Source organism: Mobula birostris, chromosome 27, assembly GCF_030028105.1.
Source record: "Mobula birostris isolate sMobBir1 chromosome 27, sMobBir1.hap1, whole genome shotgun sequence".
NCBI classification, from domain to species: domain Eukaryota; kingdom Metazoa; phylum Chordata; class Chondrichthyes; order Myliobatiformes; family Myliobatidae; genus Mobula; species Mobula birostris.
The window spans coordinates 44,192,251-44,206,321 of record NC_092396.1 but is presented as its reverse complement, the minus strand read 5'-3'; the positions used below and the strand labels follow the sequence as shown (position 1 = coordinate 44,206,321).

Here is a 14,071-nt window from a genome sequence, read left to right as displayed (position 1 = left end):
GTGGTGGCTGTGCATAAATTGAGCAGAAAGTTGCAAGGAATTGAGAGGTTACTGCAATGGTGAGAGGAGGAACTACCCGCAAAAGCACATCACCTCTCCAAAACCAGCAGAATTGCAGTTGACATCATAAATCAAAAAGTGATGGAAAGCAGGGTAGGTGGCTGACTGGTAAGTAGGCCATATGAGGATTTCCATTACATTTATAGGGAGGGGAAAGGGGCTTGTATGCTATTTTTGTTGTTGCTTATTTCCTGTTTTTGTTGTTTCCTGTCAGATGTGAGATTTCAGGATACCTGCTGACACAATCTATGGGAAGTGCACTGAACTTCAGCACCTGACTGACCAGGTCAAGGAGTTAGCAGTACTCAGCATCATTCGAGAGGCTGAAAATATTATTGACAAGATTTTTGAAGAGGTGGTCAACATCCAGGTCCTTGAAGCAGAGTTTTAAATTGGAGTTGAGCAAATTATGAGGGCATTGGGCAGGAACTAGGAATCATTAATTGGGAACCCCTTTTCTCTGGCAAGTCCACACCAGACATATGGAGAGTGTTTAAAATCCACTGCACAGGGTACAGGAAAGGAATGTTCCTGTTAGAAGGGATAGAAAGATGAGAAAACCTTGGATGTCCAGAGAAGTGATAAATTTAGTCAAGAAGAAAAAGGGAAAGTATGTATTCAGAAGTTAGGATCAAACAAAGCGTATAGACAGTATAAAGAAGCTAGAAAATAACTAAAGAAGGAAATTACGAAAGGTAGGAGGGGCCATGAAAAGCCCTTGGCAAGTAGGATTAAGGTGAATCCCAAGGCATTCTATACGTACATCAAGAGTAAGAGGGTAACTAGCGAGATGGGGGATCTACTCAAGGATAAATGAGGGAATATTTGTTTGGATGCGGAGAAGGTGAGCGAAGTATTGTAGGGGAATATCTGGAGAAAAATCTTAGAGATAGGATATATCAGTATTTGGAAACCTATGGTCTAATTAGGCAGAGCCAGTATGGCTTTGTGCAGGCCAGATCGTGCTTTACCAGCTTGATTGAAATTATTGACAAAGTGACGAGAGGGATTGAAGAGGGTAGGGCAGTGGATGTTGTCTTCAGGGATTTTAATGAGGCATTTGACAAGTCCCTCATGAGAGGCTAATCCAGAAGATTAAGAAGCACGGGGTCTGCGGTGAATTGGCTGTTCAGATTCAGAACTGGCTTGTGCATAGAAGACAGAGGATAGTGGCTGAAGGAACTTACTTGAGCTGGAGGTCTGTAATTAGTGGAGTTCCGTAGGATCTGTGCTGGGACCTCTGTTGTTTGCGATGTTTGTTGTTGTTTGTATGTAAATGACCTGGATGAAAATGCAGATGTTAGTAAATTTGGGGATGATACCAAGATTGCTGGAGTTGTGGATAGTGAAGAAGACTGGCAAAGGATACAGCACGATATAGATCAGTTACAGATATGGGCAGATGGAGTTCAATCCAGATAAATGCAAGGTGTTGCACCTCGGTAGAGCAAATGCAAGGAGATAGTACACTGTTAAGGACAATTCCTTTAACAGTGTTGCTGCGCAGAGAGATCTTGGGGTCCAAGTTTATAGTTCCTTGAAAAGGCTACACAGGCCAAAAAGGTGGTTAAGACAGCTTATGGAGTGCTTGCTTTTAGTAGTTGAGGCATTGAGCTCAAAAGTCAGGAAGTTATGTTACAACTTTACAAAAACTCTGGTTAGGCCACATTTGGAGTATTACATACAATTCTGGTCCCCTCCCCCTGCCCCACTACAGGAAGGATGCTGAGGCTTTGGAGGTTTATAAGGATGCTGCCTGGTTTAGAAGGCATGTGCTATCATGAGAGGCTGGATAAACTTGGGTTGTTTTCTTTGGTGCATTGCAGCTGAGGGGAAATCTGATAGAGGTGTTCAAGATTATGAGAAGCATAGATAGAGTGGACAGAGAGTATGTTTCCCAGGGGTGAAATGTCAAAGGATATGTGTTGAAGGTGAGAGGGGATAGGTTCATGGGGGGTGTGAGGCCTAGGTTTTTTTTTACTCAGAGAGTCACTTATGGCTGGAATGCACTGCCTGGTATGGTGGTAGAGATAAATACATTAAAGGCTTTTAAGAAATATTTGTATAGGCACGTGAATGTAAGGAAGATGGAGGGATAGGGACATGGTATAGGTAGGAGAGGTCATTCTTCGGGTGTTTTTTGACTTTCTTTTTAGCTGGTTCGTCACAGCACTGTGGGCCAAATGGTTTGTTCCTCTGCTGTACTGTTTTATGTTTTGTTTTTGTTGTTGCCCTGTTTGCTGTTGTTGTTCTGCTATATATTGTGGGTATGCTATGTAAGCGCCGGATTGTGCGGCAACACTTGCAGCATGTCTTTGAGTGTGTTGGTTGTTAACACAAATGACATATTTTACTGTATATGTATATTTATTTATTTATTTAGCAATACAGTGCAGAGTAGACCCTTCTGGCCCTTCAAGATGTGCTACCTGGCAAACCCCCCCCCCCCCCACCCCCAACAAACCTGACTAACCCTAACCTAATCACGGGACAATTTACAATGACCAATTAACTTACCCGGTATGTCTTTGGACTCTGGGGGACAACTGGAGGACCCAGGACATTCTACAGGAAGGAAATACAGAGATTCCTTACAGAACAATGCTGGAATTGAACTCTGAAGTCCAGAATGGCATGAGCTGTAATAGCATCACACAAGCCACTACACTACCATGTCACAAATAAATCTGAATCTGAAATAGCAACACAATAGTGAGTGGAATAGACAGGCACTACTGCAGATGATATGAATTCAGGATTGTATGTAGTCTTTCTGGATCAAGGATGTCACAGGACAGCTGCAGATCATTGTAAAGCAGTGAGAAGTCATGGTTTATACAGGGTACTAACAATGTAGTTAAGGTTAGTGTACCGTATAGCTTACATTATAATAAGGGACTACTTTATGTTTTAGTAACACATCACTGTATGCGCTATTAGGTGCGTATTGATCTGTTGCGTGCGTCAAGTTTGGACTCTACCAGTAAAGAACCATGAAAATTTGTTCCCGTCTCCAGCGTTTTTATTAATAACATAGTTGTGTAAACTGGCTACATACACAACAGTTAGGGATAAGGTCCCAAAAGCTGAATTTCGCAAGCTAGGCACAGGATGCTTAAAGTTGTAATTTCTGAGTTCAAGCTTGAACCTGCTAGAAGTTGAAGGATTCAGAAGATGGCCTGCCCTAGAGTTAGAGGACCGTGTCTGTGTGTGTGGGGGGGAAGGAGGAATGGGGCTTGTTTTGCTGTTGTTGATTTGTGTGTTCTGTGTTGTTCTGCTGAGCATTGTGGGCATGCTGTGTTGGCGCTGAAATGTGTGGCGATACTTGCAGGCTGCCTTCAGCACAACCTCAGGTGCGTTGTTTGTTAATGCAAATGTTGCACTTCACTGTATGTTTCAATGTACTTATGCTTAATAAACTTGATTCTTGAATGCATGGCTGAAGATATTTTGGAGGAGGGAGGGTTTTAGATTTCTGCATCACTGGAATTATTTCTTGGATAAATTTGATGTATTCCACCTGAACTGGAATGGGTCCAATGTCCTCGTGGGGTTATATGCTAGAATTGATGGGAAGGGCTTAGACTAATTTTACTGGGAAATGGGATACCAAGTAGGCATACAAATGTGGGTAGTGGAGTCCAAAATTTTCAATATTTATGGGCAAGTCTCTAGGCACATGAGAAAAATGCAAAGCTGATGAACTGAGGCATATGATATTGTTGCTATGTTGACAAAATAATTGAATGATCAGTAAGACTGAAAATTTAACACTTCAGTGCATTCACTCTACAAACAAGGCAGAGGATAATGTGAAAAAGAAGTGGCACTATAATATCAATCAAGCAGTTTACTGCTGCATTAAATAGGAAAGATAAATAAAGCTTCTTTGATAAAGGCTACATGGATGGAGCTAAGAAACAAAAGTGGGAGCAGTTACTTGACTGGAGTTTTACTAACAGTCAACAAGAACTAGAGGGGCAGATAGAAGAAACTCACAGACAAGTGTAAAAATATGAGGTAATAACAGAGGATTTTCAATTTCTCCAATATTAACTGAGATCACTTTAGAGTGAAAACCTCAGAAGGGGAGGAATTTTTAAAGCACATTTCAAGATTTTTCTACCCAGAAACTAGTTGGAAAAAGGATGGTTCTCTATATGATGTTTGTAACTGAGCAAATGAAGGGCATATCAGTGGGAAATCAACATGCAGATAGTGACAATACTCAGCATGTTTCAAAATTCTAATGGACAAGGATAAGAATAGATTGGACGCTTAGTTCCTAAAGGCTACTTCAGTACAATTAGAGACAATCTGGCAAAAGTGGACACAGCAGCTACTTGCAGTTAAGGCTACAGGAATCAGTGGGAGGCTTACAAACATGAAATAGCAGCAGTTGAGATCCAATACACACGCAAAATGGTAAAAGTATGCGCAACAAGTGTAATGAACCTGGATGCCAAGGGACATTGAGGTTGGATTTTTAAAAAATTATATATGGTAGATTTAGAGAACTGTTGAAGCATAGAACCACTGAATCCAAAGAAGCAATTAGAAGTGCTCAGAATCCCAAGTGAAGGAATTTTTGGAATGACTACATGATGGCTTTTTAGAGCAGCTTATGGGTGAGCTCACTAGGAAAAAGGCAATTCTGCATTGGCTGTTATGTAATGAACCAGATTTAATTAGGCAGCCTCAGGTAAAGGAAGCCTTAGAAGGCAGTGCTCAGAATATTACAGTGTTCACCCTGCAGTTTGAGAGGGAGAAACTAAATTAGATGTATCAATATTACAGTGGAGTAAAGCCAAGTGGTTGTTGTGATGCATCTAGACTGGTAGTATAGTGGGTAGTGCTTGTCACTCTCAATTTCAGTTTCCATTATTGGCTAGCAGTTCTGTGAAAGGGAGAGCTGAACGTGTAAGTCTGTCCCTGCCAGTACATAGCTTCTCCAAGAACAAGTCTTGTGTAGAACCTCCTCACTAGTGACACACAGAAGCTGAACTTCTTTTGGACTCCGGCTGAACTACAGAGGATGGGAAGGAGGCCTGGCCCCTGCACATATTGCATGCAGATCCACCGGTATGTGGACACGCCCTGGTGCTCATGAATCAGATCGCCAGCTACGGGTAAATAGCCCCACTGTTTTGCGAGCAGCCTCGGGAGAGTCAAAGTCTACAGATGTAAACCCAGACAGCAAATCCAGAGTGGAGCCCCTAAGGCAGCTGGACGTCATTGAATGTCCTTCCAGCAGCTCCTGCTGGCAAGCTGGTGCCACACATATTGCTTCATACTCTTTCCTTTGGACTACACTGGTGAGGCCGGGAGGGGGTTCTTGATGACTGGATAGCTCAGGATCTCCATACTCTCCGCCCAGGCTTGTGATGATGGTCATCAACACCCATTGTTCTTCGAGACAGATGGATGCCAACCAACCAAAGGGAACTTCAGAGGAATGAAAGAGAAGCTGGCCAACTCTGATTGGAAGAGGATGCTAACAGAAATGACAGCAGAATAGCAATGGCTGGAGTTTCTGAGAGTAATTTGAAAGGCGTGGGATCAGTTCATCCCAAAGAAGAAGATGCATTCCAAAGAGAGGATGAGGCAACTGTAACTTCCCTTAAGTCAAAGTTAGCAGAAAAGCAAAAAAGAGAGGGCATATAATAGATCAAAAATTAGCAGGCAGCTAGAGGATTGGAAAACTTTTAAAAACCAACAGAAGACAACTAACAAACCAATAAGGAGAGAGAAGATAAAATGTGAAGGTAAGCTAGGCAATAATACAGAACAGGATACCAAATGTTACTTTTTTTCTGATATATAAAGAGTTAAACAGAGACAAAGTGGATACTGGATCACTGCAAAATGATGCTGGAGAGGTAATAATGGGAGGACAAGGAAATGATAGATGAACTGAGTATTTTGCATCAGTCTTCACTGTGGAAGACCATCAGCAGTATGCCAGAAATTCTACAGTGTCAGGGGGAAGAAGTGAGGGCAGTCACTATTGCTAAAGGGAAGCTGAAAGGTCTGATGGTAGATAAGTCACCTGGGTCTGATGGACTACACCCCAGGGTTCTGAAAGAGGTAGCTGAAAGAAATTGTGGAGGCATTTGTACAGATTGTTCAAGAATCATTAGATTCTGGATTGGTTCTGGAGGACTTGAAGATCACAAATGTCATGCCACTCTTTAAGGAGGAAAGGAGGGAGAGAGGTAAAAGACAGGAAATTATAGGCCCTTCAGGTAGACTTCAGTGATTGGCATGATGATAAGAGTCCACTATTAAGAATGTAGTTTTATGGTACCTGGAGGCACATGATAAAATAAGCCGAAGCCAGTGTGGTTTTCTGAAGGGGAAACATTGCTTGACAAATCTATTGGGAGCTTGTTGAGGAAATAATAGGCAGAACAGTCACAAGAGTGACCATGGATGTTGCTAACTTAGATTTTCAGGCGGCCTTTGATAAGCTGCCGCACATAGAGCTATTAAACAAGAGCCCATGGTATTACAGGAAAGATAGTAGCACGTGTAGAAGATTGGCTGATTGGCAGGAGGCAGAGCGGGAATAAAGAGGGCTCTTTCTGGTTGGCTGCCGGTGACTATTGGTGTTCCTCAGGGGCTAATATTGAAACCACTTCTTTTTACATTATACACCAATGATTTGGATGATGGAACTGATGGTTTTGTGACCAAGTGTGGACAATACAAAGATAGGTGGAGAGACAATGCACTGTTGAGGAAGCAGGAAGTTTGCAGAAGGACTTGGACAGATTAGGAGAACGGGCTAAGAACTGACAAATAGAATGCAGTGTAGGGAAGTGTATGGTCTTGTAATTTGATAGAAGGAATGAACGTGTAGACTATTTTCTAAATGAAGAGCAAATTCAGAAACTGGGGGTACCAAAGGTCTTTGGAATGCTAGAGCAGGACTTCCTAAAACTTAATTTGCAGGTTGAGTTGTAGTAAGTAAAGCCAATGCAATGTGAGCATTCATTTCATGAGGACTAGAAAATAAAAGCAAGGATGTAACAGAGGCCTTATAAGGAATTTATAAAGTCTGCATTTAGAGTATTGTTAGCAGATTTGGGCCCCTTATCTAAGAAAGGATGTTGCTAGCATTGGAAAGGGGACAGAGGAAGTTCACAAAAATGGTCCTAGAAATGAAAAGGTTAACCAGATGTACAGTGTTTGATGGCTCTGGGCCCGTACTTGCTGAATGGAGAGTGTGGGGGTGAATCTCATTGAAACCTATAGAATATTAGAAGGCCTAAATAGAGTGGACATGGAGAGGACATTTCCAGCAGTGGAAGAGTCTAGAATCAGAAGGCACAACCTCAGAATACAAGTATGTCCCTTTAGAACAGGGATGAGGAGGAATTTCTTTAGCAGATCTTTGGAATTCATTGCCACAGACAGCTGTGGAGGCCAAGTTATTGGGTATATTTAAAATGGGCGTTGATAGGTTCTTGATTAGGAAGGCTTCAATGTTTATGGGGAGAAGGCAAGAGAATTCGATAAAGGGATAATAAACCAGCCATGATCAAGTGGTGGAGTAGACTGGATGGGTCAAATGGCTTAAGTCTGCTCTGATGTCTTATTGGTAAAGGGGATAAAATACCATTGGCAGCCAAGACTAAGGAAAATCCCCAAAGCTTTTATTTGTCTGAGGGCATAACAGAAACCAGGGAAAGAGTACTGCTCATTGTGAACTAATGTAGCAGTCTGTGCATGGAGATTAAGCATGTAAATGAGGTCTTAAATGAATAGTGACACTAGTCATTGCAGCGGAGAATACAGGGAACTCTAGAACAAATATCCTGGAAAAGGAGGTATTTTATCTTCTAGTAGGTTTAAAGATGGGCAATATTTCACTTAACCCATGCCATCTTTCTACCTCTACATCTCTATCTTAGAGGTCTGATGCGTAAACATCCACCATATCTTCAAAAGGCGGGAGGAGAAGATGGCGGCGCGCCTGCATGTGCGCAGCCTTCCGGTGAAAAATGATATCGTATCTGTTAAATAAGGGCCGTGGACAATTCTGATTTGATGGAGAATGGACGTGAAAGCTTAGAGGAACATCTGGAGAAATTTCTGAAACGCCCATTCGCTGCTGTCGTTACTGTGTGGTTGGGAATCTTTTGGAGGGTAGGCCTCAAGATCCCCAGCCTTGCCTGCTTTTGGCAACCGAGAAGGAGGTCCAATCGTTCGGACAGAGATAGCGCTCAGTACTTGGTGTCGGACAGCTGATCAGAGCTTGAAATTTTCGGATGACTCAGAGTCGGATTGTGGTCAGCATGGTAGGGAGTGTTTTTCTTCCTTCTCCTGTCTGCGTGAGATGTGGGACATTTGAGAAACTTTGAACTTTACTGTGCTCATGGACTTCTTCATCAAGTTATGGTATTGTTGCACTGTTGTAACTATATGTTATAATTATGTGGTTTTGTCATTTTTTTCAGTCTTGGTCTGTCCTGTGCTTTGTGATATCACACCGGAGGAAATAATGTATCATTTCTTAATGCATGCATTACTAAATGACAATAAAAGAGGACTACGTGTCTTCATAATCTAAAAAAAATATCAAGTTCCACGGTGAACCAAGAGCTCAACCCCATTACAGCATCAGTCTGTGCCATCAAACCGCTTGGTGATCAAGCGATTTCTAAATTTTCCTTTAACCACTGGGAAGGTCAAAGTCTTGAAATCTAAGCCTAACTTTACAAGTGAATGGGGATATCTAAGGTGCTAGTATACATTAAACATTCGTTATTGAAATATAGTTTAAGCCTGTTAGTAAAAATCAGAGAACAGCACTGAGAAGTTGGGTCACTGGAGCATCACAATGGGCCCCAGCTGGAGGAACCCAAGAGATTAGATCATTAATGGGGAAAGCATGAGGTACTGGAATGGGATGGGGCATGGTTTAGTGAAGAACATCCGCATTGGAATATCAGGGAACATGAGTCAATGATAACAGTGGATAGGGTGGGAGGGGAGGATCTGTAAGAAATTATGGAACAGAACAAATTATAAAAATGTACATGGACAGCTTGGGAATGTGCTTTAGGTGAAATATGCCAGTGGGGCTAGACCTCTGGAAGCCAAGGCCAGAAGTCAGGAAAGTCTGCAATTATGGGTCAGGAGGAATAGTGATTCAATAGTATGATGTGAAATTGATGGTGGCAGTAGAGAGATATCCTGTTCATGCACTGCAAGAAACTTTTCACCGGTAGCTGGCCAGCTTGCTCCTCTGGGGCTGCCTTAAAATTACAACATGGGCTGACATGTAAAATCTATGATAATGGAGGCTACTTCTCTGACAATAACATTATAAATCTCTTCATATTGCAAAATTACTTAAATGCTGGGCAGTTTTACAAAAAATTATAACATACAAGTAAAAATCTATACTCACACCTTGAATAAAGCCTCACAGTTAAGAGTTTTACACACCTCCAATGTAAACCACCTTTTTCCAAAGCTGTGTTTCTAAGATCTTGTCATGGGGATAATTGCCTTGGTCAGTCATGAAGAGGATCATCACCACTGCAGCAACGTAGAGGAAGAAGCAATTCCCTTTGGTCAAGACAAATGTGGAGGATAGGATAGCTGAAGCATAGGGACATGGTAAGCCACGATAGACAAATGGAATTCCTAAAAGGCAAACATTAGCAAGATGTTAATATAATTTTGGAATTCACATCTGAAGGGTGGTACCATTAGAGATATATAAAATAATGAGGTACATAGATTGGGTGAATGTGTTTTCTTTGCTTTTGGTTAGGGAAATCAAAAACTAGACAACAGAGGTTTAAGGTAAGAGATTGGATTAGGGTTTAAGTGTCGTTTTCTTGTTGCTTAACTTTCTTAATGCTTTCTTTTCTGTTTCTATAATCCCTATTTGTCTGTACGTAATTAGTGGATTTCCAGTAATGTGTAGCATTGTTAGTTTTGTAGTTCTATAGTTTACTTGTAAGCCAGAGTTATCATGGTTACACACAGTAAAGTCATGGCCCAGCATGTAAATACCATTATAAAAAAAGCACAGCAGTCCCTCTACTTCCTTAGAAGTTTGTGAAGATTTGCCCTGACATTTAAAACTTTGACAAACCTCTATCAATGTGTGGTGGAGAATATACTGATTGGTTGTATCACGGCATGGTATGGAAACACCAATGCCCTTGAATGGAAAATCCTACAAAAAGTAGTGGATTTGGCCCACTCCATCATGGGTAAAGCCCTCCCCATAATTGAGCACATCTACATGAGGCCCTGTTGCAGCAAAGCAACAACCATCATTAAGGACCCCACTATCCAGGCCATGCTCTCTTCTTGCTGTTGCCATCAGGAAGGTACAGGAGCCTCAGAGCCCACATCACCAGGTTCAGGAACAGTTATTTACCTCTCAACCACCAGGCTCTTGAACCAGTGTGGATAATTTCACTGGCCCCATCACTGAACTGTTCCCACAAACTATGGACTCATTTTCAGGGATTCTTCATCTCATGTTCTCCATATTTATTGCTTATTTATTTACTTACTTATTTATTCTTTTGAATTGCACAGTTTATTGTCTTTTGCTCACTGGTTGTTTGTTTGTCCTGTTGGGTGCAGTCTTTAATTGATTCTATTAAGTTTCTTGGATTTCCTGTGTATGCCCGCTAGAAAATGAATCTCAAGGTTGTATATGGTAACATATATGTAATTTTGATAATACATTTGCTTTATCAAGACTGTCTTTGTTGTCTCACAAGGTGTTCTTATAGTGAAGATTCACTTATCTATTCAACTTGAACCAGCTTTCAGCACAAAGAAAGACTATGAGGTGTTAGAATGAGTTAGTTACAGTTAGAGTTCATTACCTTAAACACAGTAATTCTGAAGATGCTGAAAATCCAGAGTAATACACACAAAATGCTTGAGGAACTGGTCCTGATGAAGGGTCTCAGCCTGAAACATTAACTCTTTATTCCTTTCTAAAGTTCCTCCAGCATCTTGAGAGAGCTACATATCTTCTGTTGTGCTTTACAGTTATTTCTTTGTTAAGAAAATCTAATCAAACAGCTGTAACAGCTATGCCTCATTTTTGACTTCCAAAGAACCTTCTAGATAATATCTCCAGATCTAACCAAACGTGAAAGATTGAATAAGAACCTGAGAATAACTTTTTCACCAAGAGGTTCACATAGATAGGAAAGGCTTAGAGCAGGGGTACCCAACCTTTTTTACGCCATAGACCAATACTATTATGCAAGGGGTCTGTGGTCCCCAGGTTGGGAACCCCTGGCTTAAAGAAATATGGACCAAACATGGGCAAATAAGATTAGCAAGGAATCTTGGCTGGTGTAGACCAGATGGCCCCTTAGCAAGATCACTCTGATGGCTTCTAATGTGATGGCTATGCAGTTTGCAAGTCGGGCTGGTGGGGGTGGGGGGGGTTGGAGCTTTTTTGTCAAGGTCAGTCTTCTAACACAGCAGGTGTCTCTTCCTGGCGTCAGAGTAGTGTTTTTCAGTAAGTTAAACTTTCAACCAGTATTCCTTGCTCAGTGTCCTGTTATAAACAAGTGAACCTTATTTGCTCATTATTTAATCAAGAGAAAATAATGGGGTCTGCTTCGGCTTAATTAAACAATGTATTTACCTGGCCTGATGAATGTAACTGAAAAACATCACATGTGGGTGAGGTCATCAAGCAGTAAAAACAATAAAAAATGTTAGAGAGCAGTCAGGCCTGTTAGGAATGGTCAAGGACTAACACGAAGGATGACAGAAAGATGAAGTGACTGGAATCCATTCCTTTACCTTCAATTTCTGCGGTGGATGGCTCATTTGTCTGCAACTCGTTGGTGTGTCTTTTTAGCTAATAGGAATTGTACCTGTGTTTTGGAAATCCTTCGTATTTTAGAAATGCTTTGTAATTTGGTAATCTTTTTTAAGAAAGAAATCCTTTGAGTGTTAAATGCATTTTAAGAATTGTACCTAAATTTAAACGTGTTTCACTAAATATAAATAAACTGTGTTTAAACTACTTTATTAACTAGAAGTATCTTCTCCTTGGCAGGGAGAGGGGACCCACAACTCAAATAGTGGGTATTTTTTAACCTTGTCTTGGAGGATAAACAGAGAAGTGATCTAGCCTTCAATGAGTAGGTAGATACAGTATACCCTCCCTTATGTAAGAGTACCCGTAGATATCTATATCAGATAGGGCTTAAGATCTTAATTTGAGTTCAGAGCCTTGTGACAACAAACCCAATACCGTCACATTAAGAATTCATGCTGTAAAAAGGTCTTTTTCATGGTTTTTAAATGACTATGGTGATCATAAATAATTCATAAGAACTGTAGAAGTTATGACTCTATATATCTAAGTTAATAAAATTAATCAAATATATTAATATTGATTAACATTGACAAAGAACAGTACAGCACAGAAACAAGCCTTTTGGCTTTAGGTTTGATTTGACAGCATACTCGGCAAGGAGACATCTGCCTCACAAGATTCATATCCCGATAGTCCTTGCATGTTCAAGTACCTACAGTGGCATGCAAAAGTTTGGGCACGCCTGGTCAAAATTTCTGTTACTGTGAATAGCTAAGCGAGTAAAAGATGACCTGATTTCCAAAAGGCATAAAGTTAAAGATGACACATTTCTTTAATATTTTAAGCAAGATTACTTTTGTATTTCCATCTTTTACAGTTTCAAAATAGCAAGAAAGGGAAAGGGCTCGAAGCAAAAGTTTGGACACCCTGCATGGTCAGTACTTAGTAACACCCCCTTTGGCAAATATCACAGCTTGTAAACGCTTTCTGTAGCCAGCTAAGAGTCTTTCAATTCTTGTTTGGGGGATTTTCGTCCATTCTTCCTTGCAAAAGGCTTCTCGTTCTGTGAGATTCTTGGGCCGTCTTCCATGCACTGCTCTTTTGAGGTCTATCCACAGATTCTCAATGATGTTTAGGTTGGGGGACTGTGAGGGCCATGGCAACACCTTCAGCTTGCGCCTCTTGAGGTAATCCATTGTGGATTTTGAGGTGTGTTTAGGATCATTATCCTGTTGTAGAAGCCATCCTCTTTTCATCTTCAGCTTTTTTTTTACAGACGGTGTGCTGTTCGCTTCCAGAATTTGCTGGTATTTAATTGAATTCATTATTCCCTCTACTGGTCAAATGTTCCCTGTGCCACTGGCTACAACACAAGCCTAAAGCATGATCGATCCACCCCCATGCTTGACAGTTGGAGAGGGGTTCTTTTCATGAAATTCTGCACCTTTTTTTCTCCAAACATTCCTTTGCTCATTGCAGCCAAAAAGTTCTATTTTAACTTCATCAGTCCACAGGAATTGTTTCCAAAATGCACCAGGCTTGTTTAGATGTTCCTTTGCAAACTTCTGATGCTGAATTTTGTGGTGAGGATGCAGGAAAGATTTTCTTTTGATGACTTTTCCATGAAGGTCATATTTGTGCAGGTGTGGCTGCACAGTAGAACAGTGCACCACCACTCCAGAGTCTGCTAAATCTTCCTGAAGGTCTTTTGCAGTCAAAAACGGGGGTTTTGATTTGCCTTTCTAGCAATCCTACTAGCAGTTCTCTCGGAAAGTTTTCTTGGTCTTCCAGATCTCAACTTGACCTCCACCATTCCCGTTAACTGCCATTTCTTAATTACATTACGAACTGAAGAAACAGCTACCTGAAAACGCTTTGCTATCTTCTTATAGCCTTCTCCTGCTTTGTGGGCATCATTTAAATTTTCAGAGTGCTGGGCAGTTGCTTAGAGAAGCCCATGGCTGCTGATTGTTGGGACAAAGTTTGAAGAGTCAGGGTATTTATAAAGCTTTGACATTTGCATCACCTGGCCTTTCCTAATGATGATTGTGAACAAGCCATAGTCCTAACAAGTTAATTAAAGTCTGAGACTTTGGTAAAAGTTATCTGAGAGCTCAAATCTCTTGGGGTGCCGAAAGATCTACATGGTGCTCCTTTCTTTTTTTCCTTTTTTCCGGGAGGGTT

At 41.1% G+C, this 14,071-nt stretch overlaps 1 protein-coding gene across 1 annotated transcript in view; it reads right to left on the bottom strand.

Annotated features, from left to right (window-relative positions):
- tmem269 (transmembrane protein 269) overlaps nucleotides 1-14,071 on the bottom strand; it is a 107,533-nt gene that overhangs the window by 25,741 nt on the left and 67,721 nt on the right. Inside the window, exon 6 of the mRNA XM_072245044.1 lies at nucleotides 9,517-9,717. Within this exon, the coding sequence (XP_072101145.1) occupies nucleotides 9,517-9,717 (201 nt within the window). The remainder of the gene's footprint in view (nucleotides 1-9,516; nucleotides 9,718-14,071) is intronic.